At 37.0% G+C, this 16,620-nt stretch overlaps 1 protein-coding gene across 2 annotated transcripts in view; it reads left to right on the top strand.

The window, feature by feature from the left end:
• sgcd (sarcoglycan, delta (dystrophin-associated glycoprotein)) overlaps positions 1-16,620 on the top strand; it is a 152,950-nt gene that overhangs the window by 83,437 nt on the left and 52,893 nt on the right. For both annotated transcript variants that reach the window (XM_088012341.1, XM_088012340.1), the window contains exons 3-5: positions 2,382-2,483; positions 8,072-8,159; positions 12,757-12,876. In XM_088012341.1, coding sequence (XP_087868467.1) covers positions 2,382-2,483; positions 8,072-8,159; positions 12,757-12,876 — 310 coding nt within the window. The remainder of the gene's footprint in view (positions 1-2,381; positions 2,484-8,071; positions 8,160-12,756; positions 12,877-16,620) is intronic.

Here is a 16,620-nt window from a genome sequence, read left to right on the forward strand (position 1 = left end):
ACTCACTGCTGGATTCTCTGTTATTCCTCCTTATTTTTTCCATTACTTCATTTGTTTTTCTGTTTCCCAAGCTCTATGCAAGTTTCTTTTATTTTATTTTTTTTAGTAAAGTGTTTCTTGCCTACACTTGGGTCCTTCCACCACCACCCACTTAAACATGGCAAAATGTGATTTTTTTTTGTTGTTGTTGTTGTTTGTTTTGGTCCCATACTATCACCAACAACCTGAACATCTATTGTGATTTGTTATGACACCTCTCCCAAAAATAGCTGCACCATCTCTTATTCAGGTCTCCTGAAATCCTGAAAATGAGCAGATTCTTTATTTCCTATTCAAGCAGGAAGTTAAGCTTCAGCCTCTCTCCTGCCAGGAAGTGCTGCTCCAGCTCATCTTAGTGCGGGTGACAGAGCTGATCTGTATGTGCTTCTCATTGGGTTTCATCATCAAACTTTGGGGAAATTAAGTAGCAGCAAGAGCAATGAGACGTCTCATGATTCCCAACTGGGAATAATTCAGTATTTCACTTGCTCTGCTGCGACCAAAGCCCATGAATTTTAATATATTTTACGCAGTGTGTGTGGGGAGGATTATGTTTTTGGATTATCCGCAGTAAGTTTGGGATCTCATTCTGCTGGTCAGAACCTGACGAGTCAAAGGACTGAATGAAATCAGGAAGATGGATCCTTTTTATTACACGTTTTGATATTTTTGTAACAATATAGTGGATCATAATATATCAATATCTAAAAGGCTGCTCTTTGTGAATTCGATCATCATTACTGCTGGGTCAGTAGTGTTTACCTTGAACTTGAACTTCCTGCAGATAACGCTGAAATGTTCAGTGCTCTAATTCAGTGGATAAACTTCCTGTCTTCCTTCCCCTCCTCTGGTGTTTATGCAGATGTATGAAATTATTTCAGCACCTGCTGAGGGCTTGAAAAATGTAATTTTCCAAAAGCAGCATGCAGAAGCTTTTGGTGTTTTTTCCGTTCAGCTACACTAAAATTGTCCTTTAAAGGCTTCTGTTTGGAGACGTGAACATAATCAAAAACACAAAGTTTGAAGGAATTCAAGCTGCTATTTTTTGTTGTGGAGCTCAGTGAGCGTTTGAAAACAATTCCACATGCTTTGGTTATTTTTGGAATCATAAGTTTACCACCCAGGATCAACTGTGACAGAATGAGATGTAATGTGGTTGGAATGCGGATGAGATGGGTCTGAAGCCACCTGACGTCTGACAGTTAGATACGGAGGGGGCATGATGACATCATGCTGCATGAGGCAGAGACTCGTTAACGGCCAAAATCTGACTGTCAACAATCTGGTGCAAAAAGTCCCACACATTCCTGTTTGCATGGCAGTAATAAAAAAGTGAGAGGCATTATTATTATTATTATTATTATTATTATTATTATTATTATTATTATTATTATTATTATTATCATCATCATCATCATCATCATCATCATCATCATCATCATCATCATCATCATCATCATCATCATCATCATCATCATCATCATCATCATCATCATCATCATCATCATCATCATCATCATCATCATCATCATCATTATTATTATTATTATTATTATTATTATTATTATTATTAGTTTTTTGACATCATTATTATTATTATTTTATTTTTTATTATATTATTATTAGTAGCAGAATTAGAATGGTATGGTAATAAATGGTAATAAAAATATGAAGATCATTATTGTAAAATATTATTTTTTAAAATATTTTTAGTAGTACTAGAATTAAAAATAATTTTATTAAGGTTATTATTATATTTAGTGTCGTGTACAATGTGAATGAATATCAAGTAAAAAAATGTTAAATGCTCAAATCCAGAGATGACATCAATCAAGTAACAAAAAAGTACAACAAAAATTAAAATTAAATTATGAATCATGATCTTTGTATTTGCCTTGTAGCGACCCTGCCCCCACAAATGTGTTGTAAATAAAATATTTAAAAAACAGCCAGAAAAAGTTTATGTTTATATATAGTTTTTGTCAAAGTTTCACCTGCCTGTATGGGTAAGAAGTAGAGAATCATGTTGTTATTTTTACCATGGACTTTGGATCATTCTGGTTTTCCACTTGATTGTGTGAAATACATAATTGGAGGAATATTGTTTCATCCATGCGTCCGTTTTCAAAATTAAAACATTAAAGATTATTGACATAAATTTATCTTTAAAAAAAAGAAAAGGAATAACAGAAGTTTCTGCAGATGGACCGCTGGGTTCGTCCACAACAAGTTTTGCGTTCGACTGCTGTAGAATTTGTTTGTTTATGTTAAATATAAAATGCTATTTGGGAAGAGATGTTTTCTAAATTGAACTAAACATGGCTGCTTCTTGTTCCCGACAGGACGGCATGGGCAACCTGAGAATAACAGAAAAAGGCCTGAAACTGGAAGGAGACTCTGAGTTCCTCCAACCTCTCTATGCCAAAGAAATCCGGTCCAGTCCAGTAAGTAACCTCCATGTTTTTAAGACATGAATGCCAGACAGAGCTTACACTGTCTACTGTTACACTGACTTTTTTAAGAGGTCCACATTAATTCATGGTAACCTATAGAAAAGGTTACCATGAAGTTCCTATTTGTTTTAATCTGAACTTTCAAGGTTTCCTCCTAAAGGTTTGAGTTTCTCTGTTGGGTTTGACTTATATATATATATATATATATATATATATATATATATATATATATATATATATATATATGTTCCATGTAAGTTTCTGTCACAATTTCTCTTTATTTCCTTTAGATTTGTTGTTAATACATCTCACTGAACATAAAGAAAAATCCATGTTTGGTTCTGGTTCTGGATGAGTCCAAATGGTCTGGTGAAATATTCAGAAAGATGACTGACTATGGCCCTATTGACCAAAGAGGATTGTGTAGCACTAGAGATATCAATTCATGTAGATGGTGTAATAGCTCTCATTGTGTCAGACAAAAAAAAAAAAACATTCTGCTTTGAACCAGAGGACTGTCTGATATACTTACATTAGTTCTAGCAATACGAAATATGCCCTTTAATGATTTTAACATTAAAAGTGTGATCAAGACATTGAACTCTTTTTTAATGAAAGGAAAGAAAAAACAGAAAGTAGGAGGAAAAAGAAAATTTGGGGAAAGAAAAATAAAGAACAGACTAAAATTGTGAAAAAAGAGAATAAATACAATGGAGGAAAAAGGAAAAAAAGGAAAAGCAATAAAGGAAGTAAAATGTGAAAAGGGGAAAAAAATAAAATAAAAAAGCAGAAGTGATAAATGGAAAAAGTAAGATAAAAGAGAGAGAAAAATTAAATGGGAATAAAAGTTACAAAAAATAGAGAAAACAGAAAAAAACACAGTGGGATCAAGGTGCGGTCATGTCTGTAAAATAGCTAGATTTGTTCTTAATAACTACTGTAAAACTCATCTTTCCCTCCATAAGAAGAAAAGACTGGGGCTGTTGTACAGTCAGGCCGGCCGTGTCGCAGTCCAACCACGTTTCATCAGAGGTCATGACACGACATTTCCTGTTGAATATCACATCATAGGAATCTCTGATTAATATGGCTCCGTCCTCAGGTACTCTACAGCCTCTATACAGGTGCGCACATAAAATGTTTGGCTTGTGGTTTTAGGGCCTTTGTTTTGTTTTCGGTTTTCCTTCCTGTTGCTCCTACAGCAGCTACAGGAAGATGCCAGGGAATTGGAAGAGATGGGGGCCAGATAAAGAGAGAGGCACAACCTCCCTCCGTCTCTTCTGTAATAATCTCTGTGTGCAGGTAGAGGAGGGAGGGCTTGATAATGCAGGAGAGGCGCGCTTTATCTCTGTTGTCTGGGAGCTAACGTGAGCTGAGGGAGAGAATGACTGATGGAGGCGGGAGAGCAGGGGGGAGTAAAGAAACAATGGAGAAAAAGAAGAGACGGTGATAGAGACAGAAGCAGGGAGACAGATGGTGGAGGACTGAATTAGAACCAGAAAGACAGGAAGCAGGCGACTCTGGTTTGACAGAGCAACTAAATCATGCACAACATCTTCGCAGCAAAATTGAAATTAAGTCCGGAGTTCTCCAGGAAGCAGATCCAGATAACATGGATAATCTCCCCTGTGCACAATTTGGCACCCTGTTGAAGCGGCTTGATTTGGCTCACGCCAACATGTGAGCATATCTATCAACATGTGATAAATACAGAACATTAGCTGGCAGGTACATTAAAGATGGCTGCAGACTGTTTTAGTCCCCCTCATAAAATATACATATTTATTGCTGCCAGAAGAGTATTGGAAGTGGAGATGATGTCTGCTTCGATTAAACTGAGAGGGGAGATGAATATAAAATCAGGACTAAGAATAGAAAAATGAAGAAGGATGAAGAGAATCAAAACAGCCGAGGTGAGAGGAGCTGTATGGCCACATCCAACATGTTGAGCAAGATAAAAATCGTTAATTCAACATTAAATCAAATTGGAAACAAATCAGTAAGAGAAATTTCTGCAAAACCTCTTGGTCTCTAGAGGTGTGCAACATTGCATCTTTTGGTATCAATTCCAAACCAAATAAATACAGGATATTGCTGATTCCGATACTTATTTAAGTTTGCTATATCATCAAACCTTTTAGGTGTTTTTGTGCGTTTTCCTTTAAATATTTTTTTCAAACCTAGGACAGAATTTGGACAAAGTTTACACAACTTCTAAACCAATAACCAATAAGTTTTTCACTCCAAAGGCCAATCACTGATAACCAATTACATACATACAAACAAGAAAGGCTAGTGAGCAAAAATGTAAAACCATGACATAAACAATACCAAATACTGTTGACTTTTTTTATTTTGAAATGAAAAACTATTAAGCCAACATTTGCCAAAATATATAAACAGAAGGACTATTATCTATTATCTGAATTTACATAAATTTACATAAAGTTCATAACTTGTGAAATGTGAAAGCAAACGGACATAAAAAACCAGGTCTCCAGAATTAATCAGAGATTTAACATAACACATAACATAAAGTGAAAAAAACGTATTTCACAAGATTAAAATAGAAACTGCTGACTCACATCAGAAAGGTTGTGGCAGCTCAGCATGATAAAATACAGAGTGGCTAATCAAGACAAAATATTTTAGATTTTGAGAGTTGAGAAACTAGAATACAGAAAAAAAAAAACATTTCAAAAGGGTTATCTGAAACTAAAGTACCACACTGTTCTCAATCCGATACTGATACAGACATGGTATTGATGCTATCAATATTTTGGATCAATCCCACCTCTACTCTTACAAGCTTTTTCATAATTTTAGTGTCTACTTGGAGTCTTTGAGTCTGTTCTGGAGTATTATCTTTAAACTTCATGACTAGATCTGATGCACGAGGGTGAAATTGAAGACAGATTGTATTTTGCATCCCTCTTTGCAACATTGCTCAAACTCAGTTCAGACTGGATGTATATTGATCAAAATTCAAGTCTTTCCACAAGTTTTCAGTTAGATTTGTGTTCTGGACTTCTGGACAGGCGACCATGCTAAATTTAAATGCTAAAGTTGTCCTTAGAAATTTTGTGGCTTTTTAAAACATTGAATTGTGTCACTTGTGGCTTTCCCTACATACTGCAGTACAAATTGCTTGTATTTTAGGTTTCTACTTGTGCGACATGTTTAGATTTCAGCTCTAAGTGCAATGGGCCAAACCTTCCTTTAGCAGTATTTCCATTTACGGTGGATGACCTCCATTGTTCAGCATATTTACGGCTGGCGAGGAAACACCTGGTAGAAACATCAAACCGTCGCCCAGCAAGTAACATATAACAGCTGAAAGAAATGTATCCATAAGGTGAAATGATGCAGTGTGATTTGAAACAAATAGATGTTTCCTATGTCTGGAGTAGATTTACATCCAGAGATTTTTGGTCAACTCTATTTGGTTATTTTAATGCAACTATCTTCTCTATTTACGTCGTTTCAGCATTGGAGCTGTCCTGCTGGGTGTAATAAGGTCCCATGTATTATCAGCAACATCCACAAACAAAAGTACTGCACACCGAGCCTAAATACAGATGATTGTTCCTATCCTAGAGTAGACATATTAGAAATATATTATATGCATACACTTAAGGATGCGATTTAGTACAAAATAACAGGGCAGAAATATTCCCAGTGTGTATTCCTCTTTTAGAAATGGAAGATATTGAAACAAAAGTCCCAAATATAAAAAGGTTTTTGCTCTCTGCCTGAGCTGAGCAGAGCCGCGAGTAATGAGAGCTAACGAATGAGCAATGAGCTGTCAGCACATTGAGCTTCGCACTGTAAGATAGAGAACTGAGAGAAACTTTTTATTCAGGACCACGCAGCAAATATGGAGAAAGTTCAAATTTAAAGTTATTTCTCACAGTCTGACTGCATGTTTCTACAAATCTTCCTACCTTGTTAGTTTTCAGCTAATTTTAAAAATAACTCATAAAGTTGAAGTTTACCTCCACCTATAATGGACATACAAATCTGACTATGTACTTTAAATGATTAATCTGAACTGTTATTTTTCTATAATTATGGATCATACAGTGGAAATAATTTCATAAAGAGGATCCTGGTGTAAAAATGTCAGTTTATTGTGGATTTTCTGTTGATCAAAATATTTGTTTGAAGTTTTATTTTGGTATAAATATTCCATCAAGCTTCTGGCATTATTCTGGATATTTGAATCACAAAAATGCACAATTTTTATTATTTTTTTTTTCTGAATGGGAGCTAAATTATTGTACTTATGGGCTTTGTTCTAATTAAGACAACAAAAATATAGACAACAAAAATATTTTCTGTTTTTGTAAAAAAAAAAAAAAAAAAAAAAAAAGGAAAAAACTTTTAGCTTTAAGAAAATATTGCTGCTGTGTTGGAAATGTTACCAATGATTTTTCTTTTTCAAATATTAGCATTATGACAAATCTATAAGTTAAAATTTTCCATATCTGCACGATCAAAGTTTAATATGAAACCTCCTTAAATGACTCCAGCTCATCAGTTGCTTCTTGCTCTCCTTTCTGAGCTCCTCACATTGTTCCTGTTGTTACTTGTGTATCACACATTATATGTATTTACTGTTGAAACTTCAATAAGTTTAATGTCATCACTAACACACACACACACACGCACACACACACACACATGCACACAAAGACAAACCCTTCCTGGGCTGGGAGCGGAGCACAGTGGTCCGGCCGTTATCTCTAATTAGGAAGTTGACTGAGGCATGAAGATTAACTGGAGAGAGTCCAACGTGGTCAGCATTCACGATCACTCAAAGTACCCTGGGAAAAAGAAAGTTATTAAAAGCAATGGGAGGATGAAGACAGGGCTGGTTTTCACTCTGAAGTTGCACTTTTGTAACTGTACTCGATACTTTCTGGAGAAACAGTTGTAGTTTAATGATCTGATGGCTCAAAGGCAAAAACTTCAGGCCTCATTTTGGAGTTAAGCTTAACTCCAAAATGCAATTAAAAGACCCAAGTGGAAGTATCACACCAAGCCCACAGGGGGCAATAACTGCTGCTTCTCATCAGCTTGGAAAAAGTGCAAATAAGGGCCTGCCAAAAAAGGGTTGAATATGTCTAATGTTCAGGCTTTCTAAAGATTTTTCTGAGTTTCTCTTTGGACTTTGACTGATTGTTTTGACTGGAGAACAGAACCAATTAAGTTCTGTTCCAAACCTTAATTGGTTCAAATCTTCCTTAAATAACAGGGGCTTCTTTGAGTCAATTAGTAACTGGTAACAGTCAGAAATCACATGTGGGGTACCCCATAGTTCAATCCTGGGTCCCTTCTTGTTGTAGTTCTACTGCTGCAGCATGGCTGTGGACGGCAATTTTTTGGGGGGCGTGGTGGAGGGGGTTTGGCAAGTAAAGGAATCGTCTTTTTGTCATCAAAATTTACGTATGTAAACAACATGCAACGTATGCCGCAAATAAAGGAGCTTCACGTCTAATGCTGGGTTTGTTGGCAGCTCTGTGCTGTTTGATCCAGGCTGAGTGTTTAAATGAATAACGCGGTGGATCTCTCCGCAGGGCCGCCCGCTGTTCCTGCAGTCATCCAGAAACGTCTCGGTCAACATCGTGAACAGCAACAACCAGCTGCTCACGCAGCTCATCACAGGTAGGACTCAGCAGGAGCCACACCCACTGCTGTCATGGAGCACATTGATGATTCTTTCATGTGTTGTTTCAGAGACCAGATAACATCTAGATCAGCAACACATACACCAAACCCAATCTGTCCGTCTCACCTCTCTTCACAGTAATAACTGTAAATCATTTACTCCCATATAGCACACAGAAATTTTGATTTCTGCAAATGGAACATTTAATTGGATCCTCTGAAGAAAAACTTTATTTTTCTAAGATTTACTGGGAATTCAGTATTTTTTTTTGTTTGTTTGTTTTTATCTTGTTATTCCACCTAAACAAGAGTTTTTTTAATTCAGACAATGGATGGTACACATACATTTATTTACCACTTTTAAAACCTATTTTTAAATTACACAAGTATTTTGCTTATACAAGCAATATGTCATCCTTTCTTCTATCTATTGGACTGACAGTAATTTGTTGTGGTATTTCTCAGTGACCAGGGGTGGTCAAAAGTAATTTGTGGCCTTTAGGATTATTTTCTGTGGCCCCTGACTGCAATCCGTTGGGATTGTAACTGTGTAAATTTGCACGCCAACATGGTTGATTAATCCAGATGGACACAAAAGGTTTTATGGCAAGACTTTACTTGACAAATTTAAATCTTCTTATAATACAAATTATTAGTCTAAGCACAAATTATTAACCATATTTTACACTCAAATCCTGATCTGGTTGCTGATTGTAGATTTTGATACAAAGAAAATGGAAAATAAAACCCCCCAAAACTTTAGGTAACTGGTTGCTTGTCTAAACAATCGTGTTCGGGTCTGTCATGATTTTACAGATCCACTTACTTCAAAAGACAGACTACCGTATGTCATTAATGTACTGCATGCTTAGGTTGTTGTTGAGCAGGCAAAACAAAACCATTTTTGTAGTTTTAATGAAGAAAAATTATTTTGTTGCTGGAAAATGCCTTAAACAAAATTGAATGAGTTTAAAAAATATGGACCCTTTTTGGTATCTTAATCTAAACTTTTAACATTCAAAGAGCAAAAAAATCCTCTGATTAACTTAATGTCATTCAGTAGTAGTAGTTTTTGGGGAGTTCATCTTTTTCACTTGGTGTCTTTACTTTTATTGCCTTATAACTCTCATAAGACACAGTCCCTATTGATGCTACCTAAAGAGTTGATCCATCTTTATAAATAGCAAAATCAGACGAATAATAAACCAAGTAAATATAAATGACATTTTCAATTGATGATTTTATTTTCAAACCTGACTCTGTGTAGAAATAATCACCCCATTAAACATAATTAATTGTGCTACTCTTAGTGGCAACAACTCCTATCAAGGATTTGCAATAAATGTCATTGAGTCTCTTCCATCACTTTGGAAGGAGTCTGGCCCACTTGACCTTCTCAAATTCAACCTCATTTGAGGATTTTCAACCTACTCGAGGTCACTTCTAAAATTGGTTGATTGCAAAATTGCCATTTTAAAGAGTTTCACATCTTCTAAGCCAATTCAAGCAGGAGTAAGAGCAGTTTTGTGTTGCAGATGTGTTATTCTGGGTAATATTAGCTCATCATTTCCAGTTCATTTAAATCCTGTTAATCCTCAGAAATATGCCCTTCATGAGCTTAGCCTCCGTTTCTTTTCTTCTACCATAATCACAGTCTCTCCTTTACTTTCTGCACCCGTCTCAACCCAAAGGAGATGATGGCGTTGAATGAATGGTGCTCACTCTGTGTGAACAAGCCCAGGAAGTGTCTTTCACATTAGAAAAGCTGACATTTGGCTTCTGGCTCTGAGAGAGACTCACCGAGTTTGCCCTGGTGTTTTTCCCTTCAGATGACTAAGCTGTGTTCATGTTATGAGGAGGAACTTGGAATCATCCTGGAGAATGACACAATGAATTACTCTTCTGTCAATCAGTCACACTGGAAGGCGAGTGTTTTCTGCCGCTAGGTTACACAAAGCAATTAAGGTCAGACACATTCGCCTGTGTTGTTCTGTTGGTCATGACACCATTCAGGTTTGTTTGTTTGCACCAGAGGTTTTTTTTCTCAAATTTGCTGAAGCTTCTTCTTGATACGTCTTTAGGTATGTTATTATAAATTTTAGTGGAAAATCGTTAAGTCAGAATATTCTGTCTGCAATTTCCGATTATTTTATGATATCAATCCAGTTATTACCATTTAAAGAGTAGGAGGACAGCAGGTAAGTCTACATTCAGATGGTAGCGGGCCTCATTGGATGTAACTTAGCTAATGTTTTTTTTTTTCTTTACTCATCTGCCAGTGAAATTTAAAGCAGTCATTGCCATGGCTAATGGCCTATGAGAGCATCTCATTTGGGCTATGAGTTAATAAATAAATAATACACAATCTGATTTAAGACTGATAAAGGAGTTCAAACCCAGCTCAGAGAAAGATTCTGACAGCAAATCAGAGCAGTGAGGAGAGATGAACGGTGAGGCCAATTGGGTTCTTGGGTCTTGATTGTTGAAACTTGTTTAGTTTGAGTTAAACTAAAATCATCTTTAAAATGGTTTAATGGTTATATTTTAAACATTTTTGAAACATAAAAATGGTTTTATGTGTTAGTATAAAACCATTTTTACATATGGTTTTATGTTAAAACACAAACCATATCATTGGCTCTATGAAGAATGCTGTTGCTTTGTTAATTTTACAGTATCAACTGTCTTAAAAACTAGTAGTGCTGCTTAGCAAATCTTGTTGGGTTTGCAGCGTGGCACTGACTAGCACCAATTAGCTTAGCATTAGTAAACCTATCAATGGTTTTCAACAGCTGAGGGTTGGTATAATTTGTGGAGCAGTTAACTAGCTGGACAGTAATGTTCTTCAATCAATCTTTCAGATTAGAACCAATTAGCCCCATCATACCAGTGACCAGCACAGTTAGCTTCAGTGATTGACAATAATTGTAAACTTAAACTTATGCTTCTTTATTGCCATTGCACAAAGACTCAACAGTAAATTGGCAACAAATTGTTGTTGCTTGGCAACCAGAGTAAACAGAAAAAAGTACTGAATGCCTATAAGTGTAATTATAAATACATATAGAAATATAACAAAGTTACTGGTGCAGGTGAGACAAAAAATTACCCTATCAGTTATTAGCAGTGTTGTCAAGCCTCGGCAGTTTACTATAACAGACTTTTAAAGTATTTTTTTCCCAGTAAATTGATGAGAAACTATTTTTTAGTAAAGTCACAGTAAAAAAATGCCAGTTAAATAAACATAGAAAAATTACACTATTAGTCTGTATCCTATTTCTAAGCTTTAATTTTCTTCAGCTACACTTAAGAAGAAAAATATTTTCCAGGCATTAAGAGGGGCCTGATGAAGTACTTGATATAATGCTTAAGAATTTATGTTTCAAGGAGAACCAGCTCTTATGATACTGCCAGGATAATTAAACATACAAACATTTTTATTCTACAATGTAAGCTTCTTGTGGCTCAATATTTGCAAACATTCCACTAACTGCACAAACGCTCAGCTGAATTTCATCTCGCCCATTTGAACAAACCAACAGCTTCTCTTGGACAATTTCCTCACATGAACGACTTGCTTCAGCTCCTTCCACGCCATTTCTCTTGTATTGAGGTCAAGACTTTGAATTGGCCATTGCTGAACATTAATGTAATTCTTATCAAGCCATTTTTTGGTTGAGCAACCTCAACATTTAGTGCCATTGTGTTGCTCTCTAACCCACTTTCTGCTCAATTCATAAACAAATTTACTGAGTCTTTTATTGATGGAGAAATACAACAAGCATTACTCCATCAAGAATAGAAGGCTGTCTTGGCCTAAATGCATAAAGTAAAAAATGAAAATTTAACTGCTGAAGTCACCACAGTTGGACTAGTTTGCCAGCAGGACTAAAACACAGCAGCTGCAGGTTTTAGTAGCAGACTTGGATAATATGAGGTACTTGGATAATATGAGTTATCTCTTAGAATGAATATTATGCTTTAAAATTGTTTTGAATTGTTCATCCATTTCTTTGTGCATCTATCCATAATAGGTACATCGAAAAAAATTTTTTGAATATCGTGAAAAAGATTAGAAAGTAAAGTATTTTTGTTTTTTTTAAGTACTAGTTCCTTATATAACGTATTTTTGTAAGTGAACTAATATTTTTTAACTAATATTAAGGATTTGTTGACAAGCTCCTATATCTTGTTGAAATGTTAGTTGAAAGTTAATTTTGTCTTGTTTCAAGTGTACCACCATATTTGGACTACAAACTAGACCAAAAACACTTGGTAAGATTTTGTGTTTTTCCATAGACTGAAATATTTCAAGCCTGTGTTTTGTCTAATTGTGATGATTGTGGCTTACAGGTAATAAAAACTCAGAGTGCCTCAGAAATTTTGAGATTACTCTCAAAAATTTGAGAAAAAATGTCAAAATTTCACAGCTCCAAACAACTTTGTTAGTTTTAAAACAACACAGGTGAGTAAATACAGTAAGCCAGTAAGGCCTGTAGGACACTTCACCATTCCCTTTTTTTATTTCCAGAGGGAACTGATGAGGATTCCGTCCTCCTCTTTGATGTCTTCTCTCTGTTTGTGTTCGCTTTAGGATCCAGCGGATTTAAAGCGCGAGGGAAGATGTTTGAAGTCAAATCCACCTCCGGGAAGCTGCTGTTTTCCGCTGATGAGCAGGAGGTGGTGGTTGGTGCAGAGAGACTCCGGGTGATGGGTGAGTGGCCTTCCAAAGCGTCAGTCCAAAAAGATGCTGATTTTTGTCAGCTGGACGAAACATTTTCAAGATGTTGGTTTTAAGGGGCTTTTTGGAGGATGTATCAAACCGGGGTGGATTAAATGCAAAGCGAAGCTCGCATTAGCATCATAAGGAGAATGAAGTAAAGGCCTCAGATCTCATGTTCGAGTTGACAACCTGCAAAGTGCGGATAGAGGAGGATTTTTTTTTAAGCTTTTCCTCAGAGGGAGGAAATTTAAGCAGCGATAGCGAGGAGCTCATATTTCCAGCAGGACTCTGGGGGAGAGGAGGTGACATGTAGTCCTTTAGACAAACGAGTTTTGCGCTTATGACGGGAGATAAGAAGTGACAGAGCTGTTTTAACTGGACAGCCTCCGAGCGACGGAGACGTGACAAGTGATTTCCTGTGTGAGCAGAGAGAGGTGCAGCGAGAACAGTGAGGAGGTGCAAACAAAGCATCTGCATACAATTAAAGCTGCAACAAAGACGGTCCCGCGGCGTGATGGGAAACGTAATCTGCCTGCAGGAGTTGACAGATTTAATGTTGGCTTTCTCTGTTTCACAGGGCCGTGTCACGAGATTTCAGCATTAAATTAAATGGAAATTATGAAATTTGTTTGACAGCGAGGCTCAGCGTGAGGGTTATTACCAAGCCGCTGCTGAAATTACCATTTTCTGGGTCTGGAGGAAGAGGGGGAAATTTATGCAGCCGGGGACCTCGGGAGGTCAGATATTCGACCAGGGAAGCTGAATAGATGATATGCTAAGTGGATGGATTTGCTAAGCAATGAGTTCACAGCCGGAACAGCCATCCAGTGACTTCACAAAGTCAATGGAGATTTCCAACAGCAAATTATTCCTTCTAAACTACCTGCATAGTTTATTTCTCTGCAGACATTTAGATGCATCTTCACTGAGCTTTATTAAGCAACCTGTTGCACATCTCACTCCAGGATGGAGTGATTATACAAGTCAAGTTTATTTGTAGCACATTGCAGCAACAAGGAAGTTCAAAGTGCTTTACGCCATAAAACATAATATAACAACCAATTATGAAGCAGCGATAAACATTATATTTTGCCAAATGTCATCATTGTAATCATCAAGACTATAATTATGTAACTGATCATCAAAAGCATCGCTAAACAGGTGGGTTTTTAGCCTTGATTTAACCAAATGCACCAAATTTGTGGTGCATAGAAGCTGAATGCTGCTTCTCCATGTTTGGTTCTGGTTCTGGAGATGCAGAGCAGAACCAGAACCAGAAGACCTCAGAGGTCTGGAAGATTGATACAAGAACAACAGACATTAGTCTGCCTTTGCACAAAGTTAATACAGTTGTGAGTTTTTTTTTCTACATAGGCAAAAAATTTAAACTACTATATCTGGCCCTCACAGGTGTTAGGAACCACAGCGAATACTTGAGACACCAAATAAAATGTCAATAACTGCCTATTTCAATAATTCAAACATCAAATATACCTCAATATGCATTAATTCACACAGTGGAAAGAAAACCATATTAGCACTACCATTAGCTATGCTACGTTAGCTCTGCTATGTTAGTTCTGCTGAGTTGGTTCTGATTTGTTCTGTTTTTTTTTTTGCTTTTGTTCATCTTTTTTTGGGTTGATTCATTGCCTGTTTTGACAGCTGTTTCCTCTGTTTCTGGTTGCTGAGAAGCTGTAATGGTTAGTGTACTTATTTTTTAATGGTTATGATGCATAACCGTGGCAACAATGTATCTGTTTTATAACCAGGAGCAGCTGAGTAGCATTTCAAAAGCTCAACTAATACCCGAACTATGATCCCCAGGCCCCAAATGAATTAAAAAGGAGGCTTTGAGGATGCAGAGACGTTTCATTTTGAGCAAACCTTAAAAATTTCGCAAAAATGAAAACGCAAAGTAGGTGTGTTTCCATCTGCTGGAATCAACCAGGTAATTTTAGTCAAATATTGACGTTATGCATGGCTTTAATAGCAGAAAGTAAAGGGTGTAAATTAGCTTGGATCAAACACCTCAGAAAAATAGAAAAAGTCTTTAAAATTTCTCTAATTTTGTGCCTCTGGTAAGGCAGAGAACCACCAGTTTTCCATCTCCCATTTAGCACATTAACTTTATCAGAAAAGCTAAAAGCCACCTCAAGTGAGCATTAAAAAATTTACATCAACCTTTTCCAATGTGATACTTCAAAAGGGAATAAAAAATATAAAATAGAATAAAAAAAACATTGATGAAAACACAGCTACAGTAGCTTTTTCTATGAGAGAATGAACCACACATCTGTAATTCATGTCCCAGAGCCTACTAGGACATTATGCGATGTCGCTGAACAAGAAAAGTGCATTTTTCCTTTTTATCCACCAAAACGTGACTTGGGGTTTGTCTGTTGAAGGGACATGGGAAGGTGCAGCAGGAGACCGGAGAGAGCGTTAGCAGGAAGAAGTGCAGGGAAGCATGAAAGGAGCAAAAAGGAAAAAGCTGCTCACTGGGATCAAGTTAAATGCAGGGGGAGCCAGGTTCAGGATAATGTTTTGTTTTTAAAAGATCAACTCTGACTCACACTTTCCTAGTTATGACTGAAACTCTTCCAAGCAAGCTGAAATTAGCTGGATTAGTGTCAACTGGACGTTAGTTTCTGAAACTAAGCACAAATCCCAACATCTGTAACCGTAGAATTCTCTAAACGTCTTGTCTGTTGAGGAAGTGATGGAGTTTTGTTGCATTGCAGGACAACTTGACACACAAGGGTGCCACCGTGTATCACTGTGACATCTGGACAAGCTCAACCAGAAACTGTTCCACCAGATGAGACGCAGACAGTGCAGCTTGAGCGCTACATGAAAATGACTTCACTCGTTTAGAGAGTTATCATGTAGCTGCTGTTCACTGCAGTTTAATTAGCGGAAGAAGCTAAAACTACAGAAAGGAATGATGCAACGAGGATCAGTCAGGTTGATATCTGGACTTTGACTGGGCCAATCTTGATTCTGGTTCCTTACCTGTAATTCTGTCATAGATTACACCGTGTTCCAAATTATAATGCAAATGATATTTTCTCAGATGTTCTTAAATGGTCAGTGCAAATGATGGTCGGTATAATTTTTAAGTTATGAACAATTACAGTATAAATCAAATTTTACTGAACAAAGCTCCCAGTGAGAACAGTATTTTTGTCAAAAATAAAAACTCAAAATGCACTGTTCCAAATTATTATGCACAGCAGATTTTCTAAACGTTTTATGAATTATAAAGAACTGCAAACGGTCATTCATTGAATGTGCTGCATTAAGTGGTCACGTACTAAAATCAAAAGCTATTTCAATGTAAAACACCTTAACAGGGGCTGCGCAGCTGGTAGAGCTGTTGCCTTGCAGCAAGAAGGTTCTGGGTTCGATTCCCAGCCCGGGTCTTTCTACATGGAGTTTGCATGTTCTCCCTGTGCATCTGTGGGTTTTCTCCGGGTTCTCCGGCTTCCACCCACAGTCCAAAAAAACTCTCTCTAAATTCTCCCTAGGTGTTTGTGCATGGTTGTTTGTCCTGTCTGTCTCTGTGTTGCCCTGCGACAGACTGGTGACCTGTCCAGGGTGACCCCGCATCTCACCTGGAATGTTAGCTGGAGAGGCACCAGCAACCCTCCCGACCCCACTAAGGGACAAGGGTGTTAGAAAATGAATGGACGGACGGACGGACATCTTAATAGACCGAGTTTCATGTTAACA

This window comes from Poecilia mexicana, unplaced genomic scaffold, assembly GCF_051168715.1.
Source record: "Poecilia mexicana isolate PSO_F unplaced genomic scaffold, ASM5116871v1 scaffold_14, whole genome shotgun sequence".
Taxonomy (NCBI): domain Eukaryota; kingdom Metazoa; phylum Chordata; class Actinopteri; order Cyprinodontiformes; family Poeciliidae; genus Poecilia; species Poecilia mexicana.